Here is a 26,916-nt window from a genome sequence, read left to right on the forward strand (position 1 = left end):
TCATGTGTTAGACCACTCAGAAACAGCGTCAAGGTCTTTTTGGAGACTAGTTGTGTTATCGGTGGTGTTGAAGAGTTTTACATCATCGGCGAAGAGGACACAGTTGCTTGTGATGTAATCGCAAAGGTCATTGATGTAGGGAATGAAGAGCGTTGGTCCCAGTACACTACCTTGGGGAACACCGCTTTTAACTGGGACAGGGGTGGATATGGTGCTTCCTATTTTGACCACTTGTTGTCTGTTTGACAGGAATGCTATAATCCAGCTATGGAGGGATCCTGAGATGCCATAGGATTTAGAATATTATTAGAATAGAATAGAATAGAATAGAAGAATAGAATAGAATAGAATTTTATTGACCAAGTGTGATTGGACCCAAAAGGAATTTGTCTTGGTGCATATGTTCTCAGTGTACATAAAAGAAAAGATAAATTTTTCAAGGTACAACACTTAAGGATAGTCCAGGTACATATTAGCAATCAAATAATTATTAGGTACCATTCAATATAAATTGTAACGATACAAGCCACAAAGTTATAGTCATACAGTCATTTGTGGAAGTAGATGGGTGATGGGAAAGATGCTGACTGATATATAAACAAGACAGCTTTCCTACACAAGAGTTTTTTCTCTTCACTCTTTCAAAAAGAAAACCTAATTTTTATTTTAAATTATATATATATAATTTTAATCTTTTATTTTAGTTTTTGTGAGTCAAGCAAAAATCAATCAAGTTCTCAGACATTTTTAGATATTATAGTCCCAGAAGTAATGACAATCACTAAAGACAAACACCCCTATCAAAACAAAATCTTTCTTTAACCGAAAAAGGAAATTATGTGAACTCACCTGAACTCATTAGCCAATGGGAGGAAAACTTTGTTTTCACAATTTATTCTTGATGAATGACAATGAAGGACATCAAGTTTCCTCTTTAAATCTAGAGGAAGAACCCGCTCCCCCAAAATAAATCTGGAGCCAAAAAAAAAGCTGGATCGTTGGTTTCCTCTGGAGATAGTTAAGCTGCTATTTTCTCCACTGCAAACTGGAACTGTCAATTTGGTGTATGAAAAGATAATTTGGAGTTGGAATGTTACCTTCTAGAATCCAAGATTGTTCTATGGCCAAAGTCACTTTTTTTATTATTAACTAGCTGTTCCTGACCACATGTTGCTGTGGCTCAGTCTGGTTTGCCGACTCTAGAACATCCAATATATAATTGTCCGTGTGAGAAGCAATCTCTGTGTAGATCTATTTGAATGCAACCTTGTGTTGAAATTTCAAAGCAATCAGGAAAGAAGATCCTGTTTTAAACACCTGTATGTTTTTACCTGTCACAGGTCTGACATCTATATAATATACCGTAGGTATATAAAAAGAGGTACCTATTTGAATGCAATGTTGTGTCAAAATTTCAAAGCAATTGGTGAAGAACTTTTGGAGATTTAAGATTTTGAACAAATGTTTACATTTTTACATTTATATAGATGAAGTGATTGCTTATATTTCTAACAGGTCCCAGTAATTGCTGTTTTGGCCACTGGCGGTGGTGTCAGAGCCATGACATCCTTATATGCTCATCTCTCAGCCTTCCAGAAACTGAACCTTTTGGATTGCATTACATATATCACCTCTGCTTCTGGATCAACATGGTAAAAACTTAAGGGAAATGTGATACATTTAATTAGAATTCTATTTAAAAAATTATTTAAAGTTTTATTGTTTAAAAAAAGGATAATTCATATAATTGTTATTACAGATCCAATACAGTTTTATTTTACATATTAAGATTGCAAATCATATCTCTACATTTTAAGCAAACTATATACATTTCCATGAGTTAACAAGAACTATGATGTTAGTATACTTAACTTTCTTAAGTTACACTTATACACTTGTACACTTATACTTTATATTGATATATTCAATTTTTATTACGGATCCATTCGTGCCATTTTTCCCATATCTCTTTGGTTTCTTTGATTCTTACTCCTTTGATTGCGTTTATCATTTCATCCATTTCAGCACATTTATACACTTTCACAATAATTAGGTTTTCAGATGGGATTTGTTCCTTTTTCCACAATTGGGAATCCTATTAGCCTCAACGCTGAGAAAATTATGTCCATGGAAATGAATACAATTAGAAAAATACATCATTCAGCCTGCTTTTCCACAAGTACTTTTCTGACTTTATTCTCTCTACACCTTCATTAGAGTAGGATTATGAAAGTCAGTGTTATACTGAGCCAAAGGGACGCCTTGATGGGGCAGAAATGTCCTACGCCCCAATTCTGAATGTAAAATTATTTAACAATAACATTGTAGGCTGGATTAAAAGTTGAGTATCAAACTGAATAATCATATATTTTAGCCAGAAAAAAAAAATTCAAATTTGAAAAAAACTTCAAAGTTAGATTTTTTATTATTATTATTATATATTATATATATTATATAATTATTATATATTATTAGAATTCAATTGTCCATGTGAAGTATATGTCAGCATTTAATAAAGAACAAGAGTAAATTCTTCTATTTCAAAATATGTATTTATTTATTTTATTTATTTAATCAAATTTATAGGCCGCCCTTCTCCAGTGGACTCAGAGTGGCATACAGGAATAAAAAACAAAATATGTTATAAAACCCCACAATATTAAAAACAACCATCCATCATTGATTCACCAGGCCTGCTGGCAAAGCTGAGTTTTTAAAGCCTTTCAAAAGGCCAGAAGGGTGGGAGCAGTATGAATCTCTGGGGGGGAGTTGATTCTACATGATCAGGGCCACCACAGAGAAGGCCCTGCAGTCCTGTCAGTCGGCTCTGCTTAGCCAATGGGATCCGGAGAAGGCCGACTCTGTGGGATCTGACTGGCCGCTGGGACATATGAAGCAGAAGATGGTCCTGTAAGTAATTTAGTCCTAAGCCATGTAGGGCTTTATAGTTAATAACCAACACGTTAAATTGCGTTCGGAGACCAATCGGAAGCCAGTGCAGCTTGCGGAGTGATCGGGAGTATCTGGGTAAACCCATAAAAGCTTGCACAGCTGCATTCCGGACTAACAGAGGTCTCTGAGCATTCTTTAAAGGTAGCCCCAGGTAGAGCGTATTTGGACACAAATATGTATCCAAAGAGTTAATTAAAACTATCAAGATTGAATTCTTCGAGCAATTCCGCTTGAAAACTAGATACCAACATCAGAACGATCACTTTATAAGAACAGTTTCTAAAATGCTTGCAAATATACTATGGAATATACAGTAGTGGACGAACTTACATTTTATTAAATAGTGTTGGTTATGACTTATAAAGCCCTACATGGCATAGGACCAGACTATCTCCTAGATCACCTTCTGCCGCACGAATCCCAGTGACCAGTGAAGTCCCACAGAGTTGGTCTCCTTAGGTTCCTGTCGATCAAACAATGTCGGCTGTCGGGACCTAGGGGAAGTGCCTTCTCTGTGGGAGCCCCAGCCCTCTGGAATCAGCTCCAATCGGAGATTCACATTGCCCCCACCCTCCTGGCCTTCCGGAAGAGTTTAAAAACTCATCTTTGCCACCAGGCTTGGGGCTTTTAGATCTTTCCCCTGACGAATGAATGTTTTCAGTATGATTGTTGAATGATTGGTTTGATAGGTTTTCTATTAATTGAATTTAATGGTTGTTTTATTATTTATTTATTTATTAGATTTGTATGCAGACTCGGGGCGGCTAACAACAGTAAAAAAGACAATATAAACAAATCTAATATTAAAAGTAATTAAAAAAAAACCCAATTTAAGAAAAACCAATCATACATACAGACATACCATGCATAAATTTTGTAAGCCTAGGGGGAAGGGAATATCTCAATTCCCCCATGCCTGATGACAGAGGTGGGTTTTGAGAAGCTTACGAAAGGCAGGGAGGGTGGGGGCAACTCTGATATCTGGGGGGAGTTGGTTCCAGAGGGTTGGGGCCGCCACAGAGAAGGCTCTTCCCCTGGGCCCCGCCACACGACGTTGTTTAGTCGACGGGACCCAGAGAAGGCCAACAATGTATTGTATGTTTTAATATATTATTAATTGGATTCATATTATTGTTTTGTTTTTGTACTTGCTGTGAGTCGCCCCAAGTCCTTGGAGACGGGCAGCATACAAATCCAATTAAGTAAATAAAATAAATAAATAAACAAACAAATAAATAAATATTATTTTTCTCACTACTGCAGGACGCTGACAAATTTGTATCATCATTCTGACTGGTCCCATCAAAATTTTGAAGACTGCATCAATAACATCAAAAGACAGTTGCTGAAGAACAAAGAGAGTGTCATTTCTAGCGAGAGCCTGAAGCAGTATCACAAGGAACTATCAGAGCGGATCAAAGCTGGCCATCTTTCGTCTTTTACAGCACTCTGGGCCCTTATTCAGGAAGCTTTCCTCCACAGTGGAGTATGTTGATTACTTGTTTTGCAGCAAAGATTTGATCCCTAGCTTCTCCTATTGTTTTATTTTATTTATTTATTTATTTTGTCCAATACACAATGAGGGTTTTAGTGGGTATGTATATCTATATACACATAGTAAAATACATGATGGAATAGAATAGAATAGAATAGAATTTTCTTATTGGCCAAGTGTGATTGGACACACAAGGAATTTGTCTTGGTGCATATGCTCTCAGCGTACATAAAATAAAATATACATTTGTCAAGAATCATATGGTACAACACTTAATGATTGTCATAGGGGTCAAATAAGCAATGAAGAAGCAATATTAATAAAAATCTTAGGATATAAGCAACAAGTTACAGTCATACAGTCAACATGGGAGGAAATGGGTGAAAGGAATGATGAGAAAAACTAGTAGAATAGAAGTGCAGATTTAGTAGAAAGTCTGACAGTGTTGAGGGAATTATTTGTTTAGTAGAGTGATGGCGTTCGGGAAAAAAACTGTTCTTGTGTCTAGTTGTCTTGGTGTGCAGTGCTCTGTAGCGACGTTTTGAGGGTAGGAGTTGAAACAATTTGTGTCCAGGATGTGAGGGGTCAGTAAATATTTTCCCCGCCCTCTTTTTGACTCATGCAGTATACAGGTCCTCAATGGAAGGCAGGTTGGCAGCAATTGTTTTTTCTGCAGTTCTGATTATCCTCTGAAGTCTGTGTCGGTCCTGTTGGGTTTCAGCACCAAACCAGACAGTTATAGAGGTGCAGATGACAGGTGATGAAGGTTATAGAGGAGATACTCATAGTAAAATATATCTATGAAAGAATAGAAAAGAAGATATAGGAATAGAACATATCAATGAAAGAATAGAAGAGGAGATATAGGAATAAAAGAAAGGTATAGGAGATATAGGAGAGCAATAGGACTGGGGACGGAAGGCACTCTAGTGCACTTGTACTCGCCCCTTACTGACCTCTTAGGAATCTGGATAGGTCAACCATGGATAATCTAAGGGTAAAATGTTGGGGGTTTGGGGATGACACTATGGAGTCCGGTAATGAGTTCCACGCTTCGACAACTCGGTTACTGAAGTCATATTTTTTACAGTCAAGTTTGGAGTGGTTAATATTAAGTTTAAATCTGTTGTGTGCTCTTGTGTTGTTGTGGTTGAAGCTGAAGTAGTCGCCGACAGGCAGGACGTTGCAGCATATGATCTTGTGGGCAACACTTAGATCTTGTTTAAGGCGTCTTAGTTCTAAACTTTCTAGGCCCAGGATTGAAAGTCTAGTCTCATAGGGTATTCTGTTTCGAGTGGAGGAGTGAAAGGCTCTTCTGGTGAAGTATCTTTGGACATTTTCAAGGGTGTTAATGTCTGAGATGCGATATGGGTTCCAAATAGATGAGCTGTATTCGAGGATGGGTCGAATTTGACATCATGTAACATCAGCTGTGCTGGTGAGTGTGGATTGCCTCACACTTCCCAGCGCTGATGATGTTATTTAGTTGGGTAATGAAACATCTGGAAAAAAAGGCAAAGGAACTGAGAGAATACCAAGGATTTCCCAATCTAACCTTGAGTTACATGTGTTCTCTTCTCTTGAATGATGCATATACTGTATTAAAATATTTTTTTTTGTTTCCCTTTGTTTGAAGACAAATTCCAGTAAGCTCTCGGACCAGCAACAGGCTTTGAATCAGGGGCAGAACCCTTTTCCTGTTTACACATCCATAAATGTCAAAGAAGAAAATATTAACACTTTTGACTTTAGAGGTGGGTACTCACCAGGGGTGGGCTGCTGCCCGGACTGGGGGACAGGAGGGGGATGCAGTGGGATAGCGAAAATGGAGCTCCACCCCAGAGCACCCAATTTGCACTGAAAGATGTTGAAAGAAAATGCAGAAGCCAGGCCCACAGTGGTAGTAAAAAATTTGGTAGCCCTTCACTGGTACTCACATATCAGTCTCTCCACTGTGGAAATGGGGGGTTTTGGTTGCATGCTATAGGTCAGTGATGATGATGATGATGATGATTATGTCAGTACAACACAGCAAATGAGATCACTATGCTGGATTTCGTATTTCATCACCAGTCGGGCGCTTCCCAAGCACCTAGGACTGCACGATGTAGCGGCAAATTATGTTTGCCGATCCCAGTAAAGCGGCCTTTTGCAATTGCCAGATGGAGATTTTGTCAATTCCGATGGTTTTCAAATGTCCACTGAGATCCTTTGGCACTGCGCCCAGTGTGCCAAGTACCACTGGGACCACTTTCACTGGCTTATGCCAGAGTCGTTGCAGCTCGATTTTTAGATCTTCGTATTTTACTAATTTCTCTAGCTGCTGCTGCTGCTTCTTCTTCTTCTTCTTCTTCTTCTTCTTCTTATTATTATTATTATTATTATTATTATTATTATTATTATTATTAATTAGATATGTATGCCGTCCCTCTCTGTAGATGGTGAACATTTTTCGCTTTGTGTGTCAAAAGGGGTGTGTGTGGGTGTGCTAGCATGCATACAGGTGCTCACGCCCCTCTCAGCCCCTGTGCTGCCTACCATGCATGGGCACAGGCCTTTCTGAAACCTGATAGATTAAAAAAAAGTCAAATGGGCAAACTGGAAGTTTGGGAAAATACACTTCTTTCTTTCTTTCTTTCTTTTTCTCTCTCTCTCTCATTCTTTCTTTCTTTCTTTTTCTCTCTCTTTCCTTCCTTCCTTCCTTTCTTTCTCTCTCTCTCACTTTCTTTCTCTCTCACTCACTTTCTTTCTCTCTCTCACTTTCTTTCTTTCTTTCTTTTTCTCTCTCTTTCCTTCCTTCCTTTCTTCTTTCTCTCTCACTCTCTCTTTATCTTCCTCCCTCCCTTCCTTCCTTTTTCATCTTTAGACCAGTAGCCAACCAAGCTGCCTTTCACTCTTTTGTGCACCTTTGTGTTGCAGAATGGGTGGAGTTCAATCCTTATGAAGTGGCTTTCCCAAAATATGGTGCACAGGTTCGCTCAGAGGATTTTGATAGTGAATTCTTCATGGGAAGAGTGGTGAAGAAGATCCCAGAGTCCCGGATTTGCTATATGGAAGGTGATTATAAGCTAAAGGAAAATACAGCAGAGCTTATCAAGGAAAGCTTGGAAAGATCCTGTCTTAAGACTTCTAGGTTTTTTTACTCCCAAGCGGTCAGAGCTCCATTGCGGCAGTTAAAATATTCCAGTGAATAAATAGTTATCTCATGCTGTTTATAATAGCAAAAATTACACAAATGCATGCACACACAAACACACACACACACACACAAACAAACAAACAAACATACACACACTCTTCCTAGAATAGATTCCACTTAATGGAAGTGCCAACGATATGAATGAATGATCATGAATGAATGTTAGTTAAATGTTTTAGATTAGGTTTTATATTGTGTTTCTCAGATTTTGTATTGTATTGACTTTATTATGTAAGCTGCCCTGAGTCCGCTGGAGAAAGGTGGCCTAGAAATGCAAATAAATAAATAAAATAATAATAAGCGTCCATGAAAGAGACCTAAAACATAATGGATCGATGACATCAGCAAGTATTGTGGGCCCAAGAAAGAAAAGGAAAAGAAAGCTCAGGACCAGATTGGTTGGTAATGAGGAAGAGGCCTTCATCCTGATATAACACACACACACACACGCACCCCATGTAAGATTATAAATCTGTACAAGGCTTATACAGAGTTTTTTGTGTACCTTTCACAGTTTGTGATTGTATTCCTATATTTTGTTTAATTGTGTGAAATGGGCAATTAGGCATGATGGAATTTTCAACTGATAAGTTCCATCATATGGCTTTCAGGTTCTGTCCTTATTTCCCTCACAAACATAGTAGTAATAGTAGTCCTAACATAATCTGCCATCATTTTAAAGCATCATATGCTTTGTTTATTTGTTTGTTTATAGTGTGTTATCTAAACTCAATACCAGTGCTTTGTTAATGTGTTAACAGTGGATATGACTCTTATCAGCCATAATCAGTATTAACAGCACAGTTAATACTGTGATGCTAAATTGTGTCTATATTATTTAATTAGCTGGCAGTAATAAATACTTGTCACAGTTTCCAGTCTAATGAGCCTATATCCTTTGGTACAGTTGAGATGGACTATAATCTGAGTTAATGCAACGTCTTCAATGTGGTTGGTCTTGTAGGTATCTGGACTAACATTTTCAGTCCAAATCTCCTGGATTGTTTGTATTGGAGCACAACACCAGAAGAATTCTGGAAACGATGGGTGGAAAATATGTTAACAAAGCGTAAGGATCTAAATACTATTTTAGTCTTTGTGTTGCCGGATTTTTTAAAAAAATTTGCTTGCAAAGTGAAATAAAAGAGAGAACTCCTTTAACCTCCTGTCTTTTTGGCCACGTTCTCAATCAGAAAGAAACTAATTCTGGATGATTGCAGCTATTATAACCTATTATTTCTCTGAGTCCTCGGAGAGGGTGGCATATAAATCCAATTGAGGACCTGTATACTGCACGAGTCAAAAAGAGGGTGGGGAAAATATTTACTGACCCCTCACATCCTGGACACAAATTGTTTAAACTCCTACCCTCAAAACGTCGCTACAGAGCACTGCACACCAAGACAACTAGACACAAGAACAGTTTTTTTCCGAACGCCATCACTCTACTAAACAAATAGTTCCCTCAACACTGTCAGACTTTCTACTAAATCTGCACTTCTATTCTACTAGTTTTTCTCATCATTCCTTTCACCCATTTCCTCCCATGTTGACTGTATGACTGTAACTTGTTGCTTATTAATATTGTTTCTTCATTGCTTATTTGACCCTTATGACAATCATTAAGTGTTGTACAACATGATTCTTGACAAATGTATATTTTATTTTATTTTATTTTATTTTATGTACGCTGAGAGCATATGCACCAAGACAAATTCCTTGTGTGTCCAATCACACTTGGCCAATAAAAATTCTATTCTATTCTATTCTATTAATAAAATAAATAAATAAATAATAAAATAAATATTCAAAAATTATAGTTAGTCAAGAAAATAGGGACTTCTTCTGATTTATGACTATTTTGATGTTTAACGAAAATTACATTTTTAGATTATTTATTGGGTTTAGAACATTGTAACATTTCCAAAAGGTGCATATAACAATAATGAAAAAACAAATGTGTATATAAAAAATCTTGGGATGCTGTCATATATTTGCTAAATAATTCCTCACTAGACACATGAATTTTCTCTGTGCCTGCTCATAACCAGCAATGAAACAGTTGACTCTTAGCCCAAAATTACAGTTACAACAGTGACACATGTGGAGAAAATTGCATTTATGTGGCTATTCTTTAGGGCTTGCCAGTGGAAGAATGATAGTGTTGTGCTTGAGGAATTATAATAATGAGTTGTTTGTTTAGCTCATTTTAAGACCCTGTGACTCAAATCTGTGTCTGTGTTTGCAGGGCATATTCCTTTTTGACGTATTTTCAATGGAATGTGCTACATTTAAAAAAAAGCCTCACTAATGAAGAAGTGTTATATTTCAAAAATAAAAGTTGCCATAAACGAAGTATTTCTATATTTTGTTTCAGATGAGAATTATTCTTCAAGTAACTCTCCTGCCACGGTCTACAAGCCTCCAAGTTATCCCTATGGAAAACTTTGTGAAATCTTCAATGACATTTTAACTGATCGTCCTTTAAAGGGGGAAAATCATAACTTCCTACAAAGCTTCGGTTTTGATAAAGATTATCTGGATCAGAAAGAATTCAAGAGATGGAGTGGTAAATGAGAACGATAATTTCTAGAAACACTTTAAATGTTCAGAATTGAATCCATTCAGAAACATCTCAGTTTCATAAGTATGGAGGTACAAAAAAGATATAGTCCTATGACAGTGATGGTGAACCTATGGCGTGTTTTTTGGCTTTCAGAGAGGCTCTGGGAGAGTGTTTTTGATTAGATTAGATTAGATTTATTGGATTTATATGCCGCCCCTCTGCGCAAACTTGGGGCGGCTCACAACAAAAATAAAAACAGTACATAGTAACAAATTTTGGCTTGCAGAGAGCCTCCAGGGGGATAGTGAAGGCTGTTTTTACCTTCCTTTGGTTCAGGGAAACCTTTGGAGCCTGGGGAGGGTGAAACATAAGCCTACTGGGCCCACCTGAAGTTGGGAAACAGGCTGTTTCTAGCCTCCCGAGGACCTCTGGGGGGCAGGGGAAGCTGTTTTCACCCTCCCCAGGCATTGAATTATGGGTGTGGGCATTTGCACATGAGCGATAGCTCGCGCATACACTCGTGATGGTAAACCTTTTTCGGATCAGGTACTAAAACGGTGTTGATACTGCACATGCGCAGGAAGCAAAATCTCATAAGGGGACATGTGTATGTGCAAGATTTCAATGATTTTTTGTTCCTGCGCATGCGCCGAAGCAAAAAAATAACTGAAATCTCTCTCTCACTCACATCCCCTTATAAGGTTTGGCTTCCTGTGCATGCACAGAAGCAAAATCTCATTCGGATGCACACATGTGAATGCCAGGGACGTTTCCATTTTCGCTACTGGACTTATGGTATGGCTCATATTGGTAACAACAGGCTACTGGGGCTCACACAATAGCGTGTGTGCACATGCCCACACTCCTAATACAAAACCCTACACATGTGCACTGCCCCCTGCGCATGCTTACAGGCCTTAGTGAAGCTTCTGGACTTCCACTAGGTCCATTGGGTTGTTTTTCGCTCTACCCAGGCTTCAGGAAAGCCTCCTGAAGCCTGGGGATGGCAAAAAATGGCCAAATGGGCCAATTGGAAGTTCGGAAATGAAAGGAAGTGGAGCTGCCCTATACTTATCTTCAGATAGTTACAACCAGGCCTTGCACACCTCGGCCCATTTCTTTTGCTGGTGGGGAGGCTTCTCTGAAGGCTTGTGTAGCCGATAACAGAGCTCTGAATCGATCCAGAGCATTGTTATCAGCTGCAGAGGCCTTCAGGAAAGTCTTCCTGAATGCAGAAGAAATGGGCTGAGATGTGGGAGGCCTGGATGCAGCTGTTCAAAGCAGAAGTTCCTGAAGACCTCTGACAGCAAAAAGGAGGCTGAGGATATGGTTGTGTCATAGGTTCGCCATCATTGATCTAGATCTTACAAATGAAAAAGAGATGACTAGCAAGGAGATAAACCAGATCAGGGTATATTTTCATGTATTACAAAAGAGGTATAATAAGAAGTGTGTTTGGGGGTGGGTAGGTGACATGCATTTTTCCTAACTTTGCTAGGGACAGAAAGAGCACCATAGGGAAGACAACTCTCTCTAGAGGAAAAGAAGCATCACCAATATTTATTTTGCTCCTGGGAGTATTTATTGAAACACACTGAACTTATTTTGTTCCTTCTTTGGGAAATGACCATTGTAGAAGATTGAATCTGCCCTTTCTTTAGTTCTAGAATGGTTTTCCATGTTTACATTCCCAATGGCCAATGAGCCACAAAACAATTCTTGTTCATTACACATTTGGAACAAATGGAAGTTGTTCCCACTATTGTATCTTCAGAATAATCTGTTTCTGGAGATTTCTTCATTGAGCTTCTCCTTCATCCACAACATATATAATTCTGAACATCTCAAGCATGTCTCTTCGCAATCCATCATGTCTCGTATCACTGTTTCCTTTCTAAGACAATGTGAGGCAGCACAGGGTTTTGTTGGTAAAAGACTGTCTGGAGTTATCTTTCTCTCATGTTGGTTGGAAAAAAATGTATGTCAATTGTTTTTCAGATACTGTATATGATACTTCTTCTAACAAGTTGACACCAAACACAAAATCCCTCTGTTTAATAGATGTGGGATATTTTATGAACAACAGCGGTATATCAATTTTTAAACCAGAAAGAAATGTGGATTTAATTATTTTTCTGGACTATGAGATGAGTGGAGTCTTAAAGGTGAGAAAAATATTTTCACTATTATTTTCCTTTTGAATGCTTGTCTGCTTACATGATGGAAAGGTACTTGATGATTTTATTTTGGACGGGATGCAGAATTCAGGACAAACAAAATGCCCTAAGATTAAATAGTCTGGAAAGAGAGAGACCCAAGTGAATCTCTCCAATCTGCAGGATAGCTTGTTACATTCCATAGTATTATATCTAATAGGAGCTCTATTTTGAATGTGGAAAGTATGTTACAGTAGTTAGTCTGGAGGAGAAGGAAAGATAATAGTAGTGTAAAACGTATCAGGAAAGACTTAATGAAATCAATCTGTATTGTTTGGAGGACAGAAGGAAAAGGGGGAACATGATCAAAACATTTAAATATGTTAAAGGGTTAAATAGGGTTCAGGAGGGAAGTATTTTTAATAGGAAAGTGAACACAAGAACAAGGGGACACAATCTGAAGTTAGTTGGGGGAAAGATCAAAAGCAACGTGAGAAAATATTATTTTACTGAAAGAGTAGTAGATCCTTGGAACAAATTTGCAGCAGACGTGGTTGGTAAATCCACAGTAACTGAATTTAAACATGCCTGGGATAAACATATATCCATTGTAAGATAAAATACAGGACAGACTAGATGGACCATGAGGTCTTTTTCTGCCGTCAGTCTTCTATATTTCTATGTTTCTATGTTTCTAAAACAGCCTTCTCTAATACTGCTTTCCTGAAGCAATATAGAATTTATTTTTTGTGTGTGTGAAAGAAAGAAAGAAAAAATAGGTTGAAGAACCAATTGGGAGTTGTTTGGACTCATTGATCATTGGTCAAACTTCAGCTGGACTGGAAATTTCATCTAAACTTTCCTTTACTCCTTTTCCTTAATTCAAAACTTGTACAGTATTGCTAATTGACTCGAACAACCACTTGTACAAAAGTAGTTGAGAAAGCAGAATTCATATTCACGATGCTCTATGTTTTCACACTAAATATTCTACACTGCTTATCATAGACAATTGCAGATTATTTGGTAGGGGAGTTTCTGATTTACATATGCGAAGCAAAATGAATATGTTTGGGAAGATCTTTTTTCTTTTTTCTCTTTTTCAGCAAATACAGATCATGGCTGAATACTGTGAAATCCAAGGCATTCCCTTTCCAAAGGTCCACGTGAGTGAGAAAGAGCGAAAGAACATGAAGGAGTGCTACGTTTTCTCAGATGAAGATAATCCCAAAGCACCAATAGTGCTTTGTTTTCCACTGATCTGTGGCACCTTCAAAGAATACTCAGCACCAGGTAAATTCACCTGATTTAAGCATTTGCTGTTGCTTCAGTGATTTCTTTAATTTACATGTTAACTGAAATCCCTTCTGCAGTGGCATTTCCCATGGTATAAAAGAACACTGCAAATTGTGCAAATACACCCAGTTTCAAATTGTGATAATTAATTGTGTATGAAAACACCAACATCATTCCATTTTCTGAATATTAATCAAGTAAATATGGCAAATTTAAGATGTGCAGAATTCAATTCCCAGAATTCCCCAGCTAGCATGTTCATACATCTTAAATCAGTGGTTCCCCAGTGGACCCCCAGTGGTTCTCAACCTGGTGGTCAAATGACCATTTTACAGGGGTCACCTATGACCATGGTGTTAGGAACTAAAGCTTTTATTCTGGTGCCTTGGAACATATTTTTACAATCCTACCAATGAGGTGCTTACAATCACCTCTGACTTTCCTGTGAATCAGCTTAAAGATCCATTGAGAGAATTGTCGCTAGACTTATGGTTGGGGGTCACCATAACATGAGGAACTGTATTAAAGGGTCACGGCCAGTGTTCCCTCTAATTTTTTTGAGGGTGGGCGGAAAAGTATAGTGTCTGAGCGGCAGTCCCTTCGGGACTGGGCGGCACAGAAATAATAAATAAATAAACAAACAAACAAACAAACAAACAAACAAACAAACAAACAAACAAACAACCCACCCTGTTTTGCCTCAGAGAATTTCAAAATAAAATACTGTACTGTGTGTCTATAACAGTGAGCTCATAATAGGGCAACTCTATCAATATCAAAATGCCACTTAAATAGTTGAGCTAGTTTCAAACTAGATTTTGATTTTCTTTCTCTCTTCCTTACTCCCATTCTTTTTCTTTCTCTTTTCCTTCCTCTCTTTTTTCTATCTGTTTCTCTCTCTTCCTCTCTTCCTCTCTCTCTCCTTCCCTCTCACTCTTTCCCTCTTGGCTTCTGGGAAGGTTTGGAAAACTCTGAGCTGATGATGATTTTTAAGTGAGCGATTGCTCACTGCTCAGCTTAGCGGGAACTATGGTCACGGCATTAGAGAACTACTGTCATAAACCCACTGAACTAGAGGAAGGCACTATTGAATTATTCTATTTAAAATAGCTTAGGTAGTTCTGGGTTTTAAATCTGCACCTGAAATATACTCAGCAACCCAGACTGACATTGGCCCTCTAGAGGCAATAAATGGGGGAACTGATTAAACAAACATCATAACACAAAATTTGCAAATTATGTGCTTGCACCACATTAGGATATACGCTTGTAAGGGTGACATTTGTGTCATGATGTTACCTCACGCATTCTGATTTTAATACTGTTTTGGTTCATTTGTGGATGACTATGTATGGACATCCTAATACTTCTTTTCCAATATTTATTAAGCAGAGAATGAAGCTGAACTATGCTAGAGAAAAAAAAAATCTTTAGCCTTATTGCTTTTCTGCTGCAATCTCTGTCCCTGCCTTAAGACAATAGGCTGCATGTAGAGAATAACAGTAGAATAACAATTCCCTGTGGCTGTGAGTAAGTTCATCAGGGATGAAATCATGGGTGGAATCTATTATTTGATTGTTGCAGAACACTGAAGTGCCCTGGGATTTGGTGCAACTGGAAGGTTCCCTAACCAGAGATGGGCACCAAGTAAAGTGTTAGAAGGTTGCCTATGATATTTTGGAGGTCATCCAGGAATACCTAGAAAGGGGAGGGCTATGGATGGAGGAATGGAGACCCCTCAAAAAGAAACCAGTTATATTCTCACCAAAATTTGACTCTTTTCTACTGAATTTATGGGCTACTACAGGGATGCTATAGGGATACTTGAAAACTAATACAGCCCCTGCATTGCTCATTTCTGACTGGTAAGATTCTGCTTGTGTCCATTATTTTGCCAAACAGCTGAAAAAACTATCTTCCTAAAAATATCATGAGCAGTTAATGTGAGCATAGATATTTAGCAGAGTGAGGAGGGTAGATTCATACAGCTGTCCATAATGGAACTCACATAAAATTTTAGGTCTTTTCTTCTTTAGGGCCAACAAAATATATGGAAAGACTGTTGGACAAAGATTCCTCATTGCTTTCTAGTCTGTTAACTAGAGACAAGTAGTCATCGACACAGTAGGGTTTCCAACAACACCAAGATCAGAGGCAGATAGCTTTATATTGCCTTAAGAGTCTGCCTTAAAAAAAGAAGTTACTTGGTTTAGAGAGATGCCCTAAGTACAATTAATCCTTGACTTACAACAATTCACGTAGTGACCATGCAAATGTACAACATCATTGAAAAATGTAACTTATGACTGTTTTTCACAGTTACGACCAGTGATGGGCTATCAAAGTTTTTACTACCACACCGTGGGCTTGGCTTATGCATTTTGTTTCAACATCTTTCAGTGCAAATTGGGTGCTCTGGGGTGGAGCTCCAAATTTTGCTACCGGAACTGCATTTCTGACCGTTCCCGTAGTAGCCCATCACTGGTTACGACCTTTACAACACCCCCATGATCATGTGATCAAATTTCAGATGCTTTGGCAACTGGCTCACATTTATAACCTTTGTTGTATCTCAAGGCCATGTGATCAAACTTTTGTGACCTTCTGACAAGCAAAGTCAGTGTTGAAACCAGATTCACTGGGTTACTCACTTAATGAATGCAATGTTTCACTTAACAACAGTGGCAAGAAAAAGTCATAAAATGAGGTAAACTCACTTAACAAATGTTTCACTTAGCAACATAAATTTTGGGCTCAATTGTGGCCGTAAGTTGAGGACTACATGTATCATTTCCAAGATTTAAAACCACATAGTATTGATCCACAGTGAAATCTACTTACCTTTCCTACCGGTTCTGCACATGCTCAGAAGGTTTTGTGCATGCGCAAAGGGTTTAAAAAAAAAGAAAATGGTGGCGTTTGGGCAGGTAGGCAGAACTGCTGCTACTGGTAGGCCCGAACCGGTAGCATTTCACCCCTGGTATATATTCCTTGCAAACATTTTCATATTCTAATATACAAAAGCCTTGAAACATAAGAGTACTTCTGGAAAATTTCAATCTCCCCCGTCACCCTTGGCATTTCAAGTTTTATTTCTCTGGAATGTGTTCAGACTGAAGCAGATGTGCAAGTACAGGAGAAAAGGACATGTTACCTAATCATTCCTCAAGCCCTTTTAAAGACTTCTCAGTTTCAGCCAAACAATTAGCATATGTGTAATAATACCTTAATTTCAAATGCACTCTGAAGTAGCTTTTCAATTTGCTTTTTTTTTAAAAAAAAGGATCTCCCATTATATCGCCAGCAAGCTCTAAGTTTGGAAAGCTTTTCTCAGCCCTGCAAACTATTTGTGGCTGTTAAAAACTATCCTTTAAATGCTCGAAAGGCTACCCATGGTAACTATAGATTGAAGATATTTCTTTCATGAGCATTAATAGCTAAAAAAAGAATTTATTCCATGCTGTTAATTTCACCAGCAAGATGGTATATATTAGTCAGGGCAAGAGTTGGGAGCAATATTTTATATTATGGCAGATTTTTAAAAATGTTGACAGAAAAAACTGCTCCTTTTTCCTCTTGATTGGAAAAAGAGGGTTCCCAGAGAAACTGGTTTCACTGTTATTGGAGTTTTATTGACATATTGCAGTAATATTCCAGAACTGAAGTGCTTTCTCTATAGTAGATAATTTTAACTTCCACTGCTCAGCAAAATGGAGAATGCCTCTCAATATGCCATTCTATTTCAGTTCCAGAAAATGAGGGCACAAAAGAGATAAGCTGATATAAAACCAATTTATTTCGCTTCCAAGTACCAAATGTTTTAAATCTTTACCTACAGTGTATTGTTTTGCTTTAAATAAGGTTCACTCACTCACGTTTTTTAACCTTTCAGGGGTCAAACGCAGTCCTTCAGAAATGCAGGAAGGCAAAGTCATTCTGGAAAAAGACACCTCACCCTATCAAACCCTCGAAATAAACTATAGTGAAGAAAATCTGGACAAACTAATAAATTTATGCAGTTACAATGTTCTTTACAGCAAAGACTTCATCCTCCAAGCCATTCAAAGTGCTATGCAAAAAAAGCGACATGGTGGGTCCAGGAATGATAAATAACGATCATTTGTCTCCTTAAAGAGAAGAAACCCAAAATGTAACATGATGCATTGTTTGAGGCAATGCTAATTGGCTGTCATGGGGCTGCAGTGTGTTGGATGATTGGATAATTCTTACTCCTGATTGATTTAACAAGTGGATTTACAACTAAATATACTACTGCAGGCTTTCATGGCTGGTATTTGCTGGGCAGTGTTAGGCTTCAGGGTTTTGTGATTATAGTCTATAAATCAGATGTTCTGATGCTAAACAGCAGTTCTGCTTTCAGAGGCAAAATGGTCAGCTAAGCAGAAGCACAGGCCACTGAGCAATGACTGACAGGGATCCTATCTTTATAGTCAGGCATCCTGGCTAATTTCCAACTGGTCCAGGTTGGTGAGAACTAAGAGAGGGTGAGAAATCACATTGCCTCTGAAGATGCTAGATATGGTTGTTGGCAAAACATCAGGAAATCTGTTCTCTACATCAGGGTCGTCAAACTTGGCAACTTTAAAACTTGTGGACTTTAACTCTCAAATTTCTCCTACCAGTTATGGTGGCTGGAGAATTCTGGGAGTTAAAGCCCACAAGTCTTAAATTTGCCAAATTTGAAGACCTGTGCTCTAGAAGATGATGGTCACTAAAACCTGAAGCCCAATGGCTTTTAAACTCCTTATCTATTTGAAATAGCCATCATGCATCAGATAAACTCTAGCTTGTGTGCCTGCATAATTAAGCTGTAATTTGATCAGTTTTGTTCTCTTAGTATGTATACTTCTATAATTTCTTACAAAAGTGAGATTAATAAAAGACATACATTCAAGTACTAGCTATTAGTGTTATCCAATCTTTACTATTAGAAGTGATTTTAGGAAATGGTATTGACTGAAATTGATGATGTACTGTTTTCTAAAGTAATTGAACCACAATTATATTTCTTTATAACATTGTAAGAGAACTTATCCTCTACCACTGTATTAGACATGATGAAATGTGGTTGGATTTTAACACTTACAGAAAAGCGTGAATTGACTTTGATCAGTACCAGCTGGAAATATTTGCAGTATACAAACAAGGATAACTATTTACTTTGTATAATGAAAGTTATTCATTGTTATTTTAAGATGACAGACACATTAGCCATCTAGACTTGAGCAGCATAAAAATTGAATAGATAAAATAAATTTCACATGTAAATTATAGCAGTTCAACCTGAAAATTATTTTATTATTTAAATGGAAATCTACCTGGAAATAAGTTCAGTAAATTCCATGTGACTAATTTTTGAATTAAAACTCAAAAGTTTTTTTAAAAAATTAGAAGCAATTTAAGGATTAACCATTGCTATTAATTTGTTTAAAATTCTAAACCCACATTGGTGTAACTCAACAGATATTGGATCAAATTCTGATTATATGCTTTCAAACATGAGCCTAAAGCTTAGTTTATTATCTTAATTTATTGAAAGTGTCTGTGCTTTGAGACCTTTATTTAATATATTTCTGTACTGTTTTCCATATAATTGCTTCTTGAACATGTTTATTCTTTTAACTATCTAACGGCAATGCTGAAACTTCAAATGTTATCTCACATGTGGAATAATGATAAATGAAGGACAATCTGTTTTATCATGAAGATCTGATTAAAACTCAACTTGGTACCTATTGCCTAACAGCTATTGGTTTGCTACTTTCTGTGATTTAATTTATTGAACCCTCTCCCACGACACATTTTGTTAACCTTTTTTGAAAAAGATTTACTCATTTATCCTTTGTAGAATGAAAAACATAAATATTTTGAGATTAATCTGAGAAAATGCTACCGTTCTTCAAAAATTCTCCTTACCAGGGACTTCTGTACCCTATTACTGTAGAAAAAAACCCGTAAAAATGTATGTAGCATCATACAGTGCTACATACTGTATTTCATAATAAAACAAATACATTAAACTTGTGTGTTACTGGATTTATATGAGAAATACAGAAACATGTTTATTAATTTAAGAAAAGGGAGGAGGGGGTCACGCTGTTTTCCAGGGCACCAGAGGGCCAGACGAGGAACAATGGTTGGAAGCTGACCAAGGAGAGATTCAACCTAGAAATAAGGAAGAGCTTCCTGATGGTCAGAGTGATCAATCAGTGGAACGGCCTGCCAGAGGAGCTTGTGAACTCTCCAACTTTGGACATTTTCAAGAGGAGATTGGACTGCCATTTGGCTGGGGTGCTGTAGGATTTCCTGCTTAAGCAGGGGGTTGGACCTGATGACCTGCAAGGTCCCTTTCAACTCTAATAAATAAATAAATAAAAGACCTGAATAAAATCTGGTTTCTATATTATAATTTTTCTTTAGAAAACAATTTTCAAACTTTGAAAATACCTGTATATACTAATTTATTTCTTGTGGTAGTGCAGGAGTGTCAAACTCAAGTCATCACGGTGGCATCACATGACATATTGTGACTCCCCCCTTCATAAGCCAGGTGTGAGTGTGTCCAGCTCTTGATGCATCTGGCCCATAGGCTGGGAGCTTAACAACCCTGTACTAGCGTATTACTGACTTCAATTTTTACAGTACTATTTCTTTAAATGTAGACACAATGAGAGGCAGAATTGGTTTTATTACTTACTATAGATTTAATTAACTTTACCTAATGATGATTGGATATATCCTTTTTAAAACCAGTAATCAGAAACTATTTATTTATTTATTTATTTATTTATTTTGTCCAATTCACAATTAGGGTTTTAGTGGGTATATATCTATATACATATAGTAAAATACATGATGAAGGTTATAGAGGAGATACTCATAGTAAAATATATCTAAGAAATAATAGAAAAGATGGTATAGTAATAGAACATATCAATGAAAGAATAGAAGAAGAGATATAGGAATAGAAGAAAGGTATAGGAGATATAGGAGAACAATAGGACAGGGGACGGAAGGCACTCTAGTGCACTTGTACTCGCCCCTTGATATTGGACAGATATTGGAGATATTGGAGAGATATAAATGTACATTTTGAGCAGGATGCCTGTTCAATTGATGGTGTGCAGATTTCCCTTTCAGATGTACAGTACATTTTAAATTAATCGCAAAGGCAATAGAATGAAAAGAATTGAAGAAGCCAGCATCTTTAGGTAATTCAAGCAAACTGTATTGCTTCTATTTCTTCCTGAAAAGATATTTAAAGATCCCCTTCTGTTTCTTGAGACCTGTTTCTATTCTAGTACTCTCTGCAGCATCAAGATTGTCTTCACACTTTGTTGTGTTCACCATGGGCTCAGTTCTGCTGCCTGCAAAAGAAAATGATTAGCATTGGATGAGAAAGACTCTATAGAAACTGAAGAAAATAGAAATTGTATTTCTATTGTAATTGTATTTTACAAGACCTGTATGGCAGACCATTTAATTAAAAATGTTTTTACGCGAGATTCAGCTTGTGGTGAATCTTGTGGCAAACATGTGTGTGCTCCTGGCACGGGCTCACACGCACACACTCCCGGCCCGTTCCAGTAGGGCCGGGAATGGTAGCCTGCCACTGTTTACAGCTCTCTCTAAGAAGTTTACAGAGTCAGCATATTGCCCGCAACAAGTTGGGCCCTCATTTTACTGACCTCGGAAGGGTGGAAGGCTGAGTCAATCTTCAGCCTGCTGAGAATCGTTCCACCAAATTGCAGTCAGCCGGCAGTCAGCAGAAGTAGCCTGCAGTACTGCACACTAACCACTGCGCCACTAAGGCTCATTGATTAATTGATAAAATGTGACTATTTTTTAAAATTATGATATGTACTGCATAGCTAAATCCCATAATAGGTTAACATCTTTAACTCCTCAATTTCATTATAATATTTTATAATAGGGGACATGATGAGAATTAAAAATAAGAGGCCAATTCTTTTAAACTTTTAAGCAATCCATAAATGACCTGTTCTGATTTTAAACTCAAAACTATGCCTGCACCACAGAGAAAATTATGAGCTTCCATTCTAAACTGATATAAATGTCCTCTGTTATAATAATCAGTGACAAAAGGAAACTGAATTGTCATCAAATGATTGTAGTATTTTTTTAAAAAAATCCCTAAAGATAGCATGATGTTTCTGTTTTATGAAACTTTGAGCACCTCTATATGACATTCTGCATTATTTTATTAAATATATCTTAAGAAAAGAGAAAACCCCCCAGAGCTGTGCTATTACCAGAATCTTCTGAATTCAGAGCAATGTAATGTTGATTCAATGTTTCTGCTTTATCAGAACTTCCACTAAGCCTTCTTTCTCGATTAGCTTTGAAGGAAGGAGTTTTCCTGTTACCAAGCAGAATTAAGAGAATTAATTCATTAAGTAAAATTGATTTATATGCCCAGCCATGTCATAAATGCAAGTCTGGTCAGCAGTTAATTTTTCTTTACTGAATCTGTAGATAGGATTTAAATTTAAAATACATAAAACACAGTATTTTCATGGTAGCCAACATCAAGAAATAAAAATGTGCTCAACTACTTAGTAAAACCATAAGGAAATAAAAAATATATAGTTGCTTTCCATCTTTTCTTGTTTCTTCGGAGAGGGGCGGCATACAAATCTAATAAATTATTATTATTATTATTATTATTATTATTATTATTATTATTATTAAACTGAAACCTCTACTTTGTCTATTCATCAAAGCAGAACTGGAGGGAACAATTTTTATTTTTTTAGTGCTGTAAACACAAATACTGTTCTCAAAGCTCAAGGCTTTCTTTAATGCTTGATATTCTAATGTTGAGCACATTGGAAAAAAAACTAGCAATAATTTATCTGGATTTTATTTTGAAAGCTACAAACTTAATATACTGAATCAAATATAATCAGGTGAACAGAAACCCATGCCTACCTCAGAAGGAAACTTTTGCTAGCCTGTTGATGAGTAGGAGCTGTAGAAATCCTAGGTTTTATCTGAGGTTTCACCACATTTTCATTGATTGAAACTTCCTTCTGATTGCTGTTATGATCTTCAGGAATCCATATAGGAAATCAAAAAATAAAATACAAAAATACGGTTATGAAGAATCTGAAAAGAGGAGGGGAGGAGAGGAGGGGAGAAAGGTTCAGGGAAGAAGAGAAGGAAGGAGACAGAAGAAGAGGAAAGTAGAGAGAGAAAAGCCGAGAGGGAAGTGGATGGGAGGCGAAGAGTAGGAGAAAGGGAAGGAGAGAGAAGGGGAAAAAAGAGGAGAAGGGAGAGGAGGAGAGGAAAAGGGAAGAGAGGGAAGGAGAGCACACTGCTCAACATAAAAAAGAAATGTATGATATAAAACAATAAAATATTATTTTTTTTTAAAAGAATCTGAAAATTTAGCATTAATTGTCCTCTTTTGCCCAATATCCTGTCTCTGTTCTTTCATAAGGGTTCCCTGGGCAAGCTGAGATACTTCTGACTCCTTAGACCACATCAGTTTACCTAGGTTATTCCATAATGCGTACATCCAATCCTCCATTAACGTCTGAGATGATGCTGCAAGGTAGTATTCTGCTCTATCACTTGTTCTGTAAACCATGTATTGAAGATGGAATTAATAGATTTATTCGATATATTAATTGATATATCTTTACAAGAAAATACAGACAGAAACAAACCCACCAAAAGCCCATTCTTTTTCTTACAAGAAATGTTATTGACATTAGCAGAACAAAAAAAATAAATAACATATGATAGGTTTTGTATTTCAGCAAAGCTCAAGAAATCTTCCCATGCTCTGATTCAGGCAAATTCTGTCCTCTAATTTCTAAATGAAATTGATAATTTGGTTAAGACCCAAGACTCTCTCAATTTTGGTAAACGTAATAAAGGTTTAGTGAGTTCTAATCTAGTGAACAGAACGGATAGAGGAATTTATACAGGGGTGGGTTTCAAAAATTTTAGCAAGGGGTTCTCTGCCAAGTTGCTAGTTGGCCTCCTCTACTGGGTGGTGGGTACTTTGCCCCAGTGAAGGGTACCAAAATTTTTACTACCTCACTGTGGGTGTGGTTTATGCAGGACACCCTGCATTTTCTTTCAACATCTTTCAGTGCAAATTGGGTGCTCTGGGTTGGAGCTCCATGTTTGCTACCCCACTGCGTTCCTCCCCCATCCAGGCAGCAGCTCACCCCTGCTATGCCCTCTCCGGGCTACGGAGGCTTTCCTTGACTTTGCATAATTTGAGCACACGTGGCATTTTTTGCATTCTTCATTTTCTTTGATGGTTTTGTGTCAGAGGTATCTTCCATTTGGGAGTGTTTGATTGTGGAGGGTCTTTTTAAAAAACTTTTTTGGTATAATCTTTGCTAGAAACCCTGAAACCCTGTGAATGCTCAGCAGCCCACCTATGAATTTAAGCTTCAAGATTAATATATTAAAGTTGAATTATCAACTTTAATATATTAATTATATTAATAGTTCAACTTTTCTAAACTGAGAAAAATCCTTTTGCCTTTGAATGGCTTTTAAAAAAATTCCTCTGATCTTGACGTGTGACATTTGCCTTTTGATGTGCAAATGGCAGCATCCAATTCTACAAAATCATTCTAAGCTAAGCAGCATTTAGCTTACCCAAATGAGAGCACTGCATTTTATTCTAATTAACAGTGATGTATTTTACCTTAAGCTGAAAGCATATTTTTTCCTGGGATAGTTTGTTAGCCTCTCACACCTGGCTCCAGCTATGCTCAGTGATAAGTTTGGAGGTATTTTCTTAAAAAAGGAGAAAGACAAGATATCAAAAAGAAGAGAGATTCTACTCCAACCATTTGATTCCATATTCTTTAGAGCAGTAGATCCTGTAAAATTCCATTGATGCTTCTCAAATGTGTGTAGTGGGATTAAGGAATTTTAGAGGCAGGGCCTGTCCATTATAATCTAGCCACATTTGTGAGAAAATGTTCATTCATTGTAGGGAATCTGGTTAGTAGATGAAGTGAGTTTTAGCAATTTTGCTAATACTTCAAAGGAAATCACAGTGCTGCCTGAAATATGTCATGCAAACTTTGTAACCTAAGCATTTTTCTCAAAATGTAACTTTCAAAATCATTGTTCTAGAAAATATGACAATATCGTAGTTTGCTGCATTGTTTCATAAAAATTGTCAAGGATCATGATAATAAACCAACCAACCAACCAACCAACCAACCTATAGATACGTTTTAAATCTGATCCAGAAATATTTTAATCAAGCATTTTGCTGATGATACAGGTCAGTGGTTTTCATTTTTGGTAGCAATTTCAGTAGATGGTGTTAGAAAACATAGTCATTTATCAAACTGCATGTCTTAACTAGCTAAAAAAAAAGGATGAAACTACAATAAGATTTTAAAGATCTAAATGATTATAAAATAAAGTACCTGAATTACTTCCTTCTCATCATTATAGAAGTCAAGTTTATGTCTTCGAAGTTGAACATAAAAGGTGTTCCAAGCCCTTGTCTGTGGCTGAAATAATATAAAATAAAATCAATTATTCCAGTACATATTATATAACATTAAACATTTACAATTATATATACTCATCTAATGCAAATATTATTTGTGTAGATTCTGACTATATTTATAGCATTTTTTTACCTACTATATTTTGCATAAATAAGCCCCATGTTTCATTATACTTGTCTGTACAAAGTCCATGAAATCAAAGACTTAGAAGCATAAGCATGTATCTGCTCATAAGTGGCAAGCGCCATTGGGCCTTCTATCCATTGAACAAATGGAAACATACAATCATCCTTACAACGTATCAATTTTTTTAGCCATATTAAGGGCACTGATGCCCCATTTTAACTTTTTATCCACATCATGCAGGTATTTTACTTACATTCATCTCTTTCCTTCTTGAAACGGCCTGGTCTCGTTTTTCTAGAAAACCTGCCATATTGTACAAATTTGCAGAAATCTGAAATGCATAAGAAACTTGGAGGTAATTTAACCTGTTATGATGAAACTTGAATACAATAATTCATTCATAAATTTCTACAATAATATGACAGAATAAAATGCCATGCCATGCACAGAATCTACAGTTGGGAGATAGAATGGGAGGAGGGGGAACTAAGCGAGAATTTTATTTAGGGAATACAAAATCAGTAGATAATTAAGCCTACAGTCTTGGAAATATTAATCTTTATGTATTTGAATAATGAAGACTGAATTACTGAAGCAATCTAACATACTAGAGGCTTCTGACTGGGCTACTACTCTCACTAATGATGTATAAAGTTTCATTGGATCATCTAACTAATCTACCGTAATCATCCTTTTGCCAAAGTCAGACTAATGATGATAGATGATATTTTGCCTTATTGATGTTGTAAATCAGAAGAAAGAGAAATGGCAGATTTGTAGCATTAAGAACTGTAAGTTTAAAGAGGAAGTGTGCATTCTTTTATGAAAAGTAGATGACAGTTGTTGCCTTTTTTCTATCATTCACTATAAGGACAAGTTGATTTTGGTCTCATTTATCCCGATCTTTTCAGTTTGTGCATATATGCATGTCTTTGTCTGTCCAGTGAGTGTGTGCTCATGTTTATAAATATGTTGTTCAGCATTGGATTTGAATGGAAAAAAACATTCAGAGCCCCAAACATGCGCACACATGGGACATCATTAGTTCCTTAAAGGAGCTACACCTCTTTGCAAGAAAAAAACACCCATGTCTTTGGTTTGAAAAGCTATATACGTGTCTCTGTGCACAGTTTTATATAAATATTCTAATAAACAATGTTGCTTAAGAATGAAGATTGTAGAATGCTTCTGGTAGATCTTTGAGGATCATTGTATTTTATATGCAATTTGAAAAATGTCAAATTTATCCTTGGAACAGCTGTTTTCTTTAATATAAAATTTGTATGAGCAATTTCAGACAATTAACTATTTTGCAAACAGGACATCCCAGATTATTATTTGCCGTTGACGCATTCAGTTTCCCATGACCGTTACAAAGTAAATTGAATATATCTGATCTCCTATCATGATTACCTTTTCCTTTGCATGACTTATCTATCTATCTATCTATCTATCTATCTATCTATCTATCTATCTATCTATCTATCTATCTATCTATCTATCTATCTATCTATTTATCAAACATATACAAGGTAGTAGGTCTTGGTATAAACATAAACATTAGCAAGGTAGGTACAGCTAAATTA

At 36.8% G+C, this 26,916-nt stretch overlaps 2 protein-coding genes across 2 annotated transcripts in view; one reads left to right on the forward strand and one right to left on the reverse strand.

Moving 5' to 3' along the window:
• Positions 1–18,390, forward strand: part of LOC139161496 (cytosolic phospholipase A2 beta-like) — a 77,202-nt gene extending 58,812 nt beyond the window's left edge. The window contains exons 13-22 of the mRNA XM_070740733.1: positions 1,516–1,652; positions 4,216–4,438; positions 6,084–6,201; positions 7,367–7,504; positions 8,611–8,715; positions 10,024–10,215; positions 12,211–12,377; positions 13,475–13,661; positions 17,557–17,754; positions 18,308–18,390. Coding sequence (XP_070596834.1) covers positions 1,516–1,652; positions 4,216–4,438; positions 6,084–6,201; positions 7,367–7,504; positions 8,611–8,715; positions 10,024–10,215; positions 12,211–12,377; positions 13,475–13,661; positions 17,557–17,754; positions 18,308–18,390 — 1,548 coding nt within the window. The remainder of the gene's footprint in view (positions 1–1,515; positions 1,653–4,215; positions 4,439–6,083; positions 6,202–7,366; positions 7,505–8,610; positions 8,716–10,023; positions 10,216–12,210; positions 12,378–13,474; positions 13,662–17,556; positions 17,755–18,307) is intronic.
• A 2,531-nt stretch (positions 18,391–20,921) lies between these two features.
• Positions 20,922–26,916, reverse strand: part of SPTBN5 (spectrin beta, non-erythrocytic 5) — a 138,291-nt gene continuing 132,296 nt past the window's right edge. Inside the window, exons 65-71 of the mRNA XM_070740867.1 lie at positions 25,584–25,661; positions 25,118–25,204; positions 24,379–24,470; positions 23,202–23,287; positions 22,638–22,755; positions 21,959–22,065; positions 20,922–21,052 (exon numbers count right to left, since the gene is read on the reverse strand). Of these exons, the coding sequence (XP_070596968.1) occupies positions 20,922–21,052; positions 21,959–22,065; positions 22,638–22,755; positions 23,202–23,287; positions 24,379–24,470; positions 25,118–25,204; positions 25,584–25,661 (699 nt within the window). The remainder of the gene's footprint in view (positions 21,053–21,958; positions 22,066–22,637; positions 22,756–23,201; positions 23,288–24,378; positions 24,471–25,117; positions 25,205–25,583; positions 25,662–26,916) is intronic.

This window comes from Erythrolamprus reginae, chromosome 1 (genome assembly GCF_031021105.1).
Source record: "Erythrolamprus reginae isolate rEryReg1 chromosome 1, rEryReg1.hap1, whole genome shotgun sequence".
Taxonomy (NCBI): Eukaryota; Metazoa; Chordata; class Lepidosauria; order Squamata; family Dipsadidae; genus Erythrolamprus; species Erythrolamprus reginae.